The sequence below is a fragment of the Penaeus vannamei genome, chromosome 32, assembly GCF_042767895.1.
Source record: "Penaeus vannamei isolate JL-2024 chromosome 32, ASM4276789v1, whole genome shotgun sequence".
NCBI classification, from domain to species: domain Eukaryota; kingdom Metazoa; phylum Arthropoda; class Malacostraca; order Decapoda; family Penaeidae; genus Penaeus; species Penaeus vannamei.
In genome coordinates, this window is record NC_091580.1 from 31,567,164 (window position 1) to 31,569,663 (window position 2,500).

The 2,500-nt window shown below is 46.4% G+C and overlaps 1 protein-coding gene across 1 annotated transcript in view; it reads right to left on the bottom strand.

The window, feature by feature from the left end:
• Erk7 (Extracellularly regulated kinase 7) overlaps positions 1 to 2,328 on the bottom strand; it is a 60,470-nt gene extending 58,142 nt beyond the window's left edge. Inside the window, exon 1 of the mRNA XM_027355446.2 lies at positions 2,145 to 2,328. Coding sequence (XP_027211247.1) covers positions 2,145 to 2,228 — 84 coding nt within the window. The 5' untranslated portion in view covers positions 2,229 to 2,328. The remainder of the gene's footprint in view (positions 1 to 2,144) is intronic.
• Between the last annotated feature and the right edge of the window lie 172 nt (positions 2,329 to 2,500).

A 2,500-nucleotide genomic window follows, 5' to 3' on the forward strand; every position in this document is an offset into this window, starting at 1 on the left:
TGTGCACGCATTCGTAAAGGTGCGGTGTCATGTTAGTAAGACGGGAACTGTAGTAACGGCAACAATAGCCAATGTAAACAAAACTCGTACAATGACGGCGAATGAAGCTGACCTAAAAAGGCAAACTCTACCCCTTCGATTCCCCTTAGACCGAATCGCAGGGTGTCCGTCCGTGAGGTGGCCGTGACGGGCAAGCGCCCCGCCCACCCAAATCAAGTCCCCGTCCCATCAATTTGGGCGAATGAAGCGACGGGCGGCCGCGAGACGGGGACATATGGCCTAGCCCGGGCGGTCCCAGGCAGGCGCTCGGCCACGTCGCCAACAAAGCCTCGAACCGGACTCGGCTGACTCGGGAGGCAATACCACCATAAAATAAAATCAATGCCCAACTTAAGGTATATCCTGTTCGCACGCACACACTGCGCCAGCGACAGCTTAATTCATTATGCACGCGGCTCCACAATGTCTGTGCTAATTAAGTGCAGGGAATAAGTTCGAGAGGCGATGCTTTTTTCACAAGCGCCCTTTAAAACAAAAAACTAAGGAAACGATTCTACACAAAATAACGGGAGATTTAGCTTGAAGGACACGTGCCACTGGAGTATAGGAAGCATCGCGTCGAGTAGCACACAATTACATTTTCAAAGTTCTGCCTAAAAAGTATGGAAATAAAACGCAAAACATTGGGAACAGCGGGACATTTAGTAATACACTCATCAATGAATCCGCAAACACTGTAAAAAAAACAGAAAGTAGACTAACGTTAGTTTTTCCACGTGCTCTATCTCATCCCGTATCTCCTTTTCGATTTGCGGACCTTTTGCCACAGATGAAGTGTCTCAGTTTACGTCAAGGTAACTTCCACATCAATTTTTACTCAATTCCTGATTGTCATCCGCTGTAAATCTACCCCACCATTTCCATCCCAAACGATATTAGAAGGTATACTTTCCGATGTCCGTGTCGAATACCGTCTTACCAGCACAGGAAGGTTCCAGCTTTGGTCCTACTGACCTGACCTTGACCCCTGACATCTTTATTTAATTCTTGATCCACGAAACTTATCTTTAGTGCAAATTACGAAAAAGGTGGAGTTGCCTCACTGGATGTATTCGGACTTTCCAGAACTTCCACTTCAAGAATAGTGAACTGAACTTTTAGAAAATCTACACGCACGTTCAGTCGACAATCGCCTACATGGTAATATCACATTTGCGTTGAACTTTTGACATTTAGAAACAGCACTGAACGCCTCACACTCTTACCTCTTGATTACCTTTCGTACCAAGAAGAGGCGAGCCTCCGCCCCCACTCCTGCACCTGGGGCGAGAGACTCCACACACAAACAAGGTGGCGAGCGACCCACCACACCCTGACAAACACTTGCTCCTGGCTTGCTGTCGACGAAAATTACAATGGCTTACAACCCGTGTGAAAAAATCAACAGTATCAGAATCGTAATTTCAGGGGAAATTCTATCTACTCCTTGCAATCTTTCTCCAAACTTACTGTAAACTCCGAAATCACTGGACCGCCCATTTCATGACTTGTTCGTACACGAACCACCACCGCCTGAGGTCCCGAAACTGGCGAACAAATGCGTCAGTCGCAACAACGAATAGCAACAGGTGAAGAAGACACAGCCGTCGGAAACCACCGCTCTTCTTCCCTAATGGACCGAATTCCCGAAGCATCAACACGATAAGGGCGATCATCTCGGCAACAGTTGTCATGGCATGTTGCCGCTGTTAGGTCCGTCACGGCCAGTTCAGACAACACGTAATTTACGACCACATACACACACACCGACCGAGGTCCACCTCTAATATTCTTTCCCACATATATATCTCACTACACAAGGCTACGATCAAAACAGGTTTTTCAGTCCCATTTGCAATGCATCTTTACACCCAAATGACCTCGTATACCCTTCAAAAGTTTAAGGAGCTTCACTTTTATGTTTTAGAGGGATTTAGTCGATTTAACAACAGTATGTTTCCTACAGCATAACAAGGCATATCAAATGTATCTCCGATCTTGACACTGGTGTGTACTTTCTGCCCTTCACGTCATGCTGCCAGAGGAAAGGCTGCCTCGGGATAAACAAAGACATTTTTCAATTTTCTTCGGATTTTAGTACTCACCCCTTTGCCGATACGACGTCGGATTTCATATTTCTTGCTTATGTGACTGTCAATTTCTGTGATACCTTCTCCCTTATCACTCATTTTGATCGGAATGATTGGGAGATTCCAACGCCACGTTCAATTCACTCCCGGAGATCTGACATTTCACGTCCTCCCTCCACCATTGTTTGCCTCACACAGCTGACCCGAGGACAGCGAACCCGGAGCCCCGGCATCTTCCCTCCGCCGAGAAAGTAGTACGCAATAGCCATCACACACCGTTCTCTTATATCTATTTAGAAACCACAGTGCTATTTGTTATCTACATTTAGAATTTGGCTGCACCTTTTTTCGTCATGCCGGTTTGTTACAGA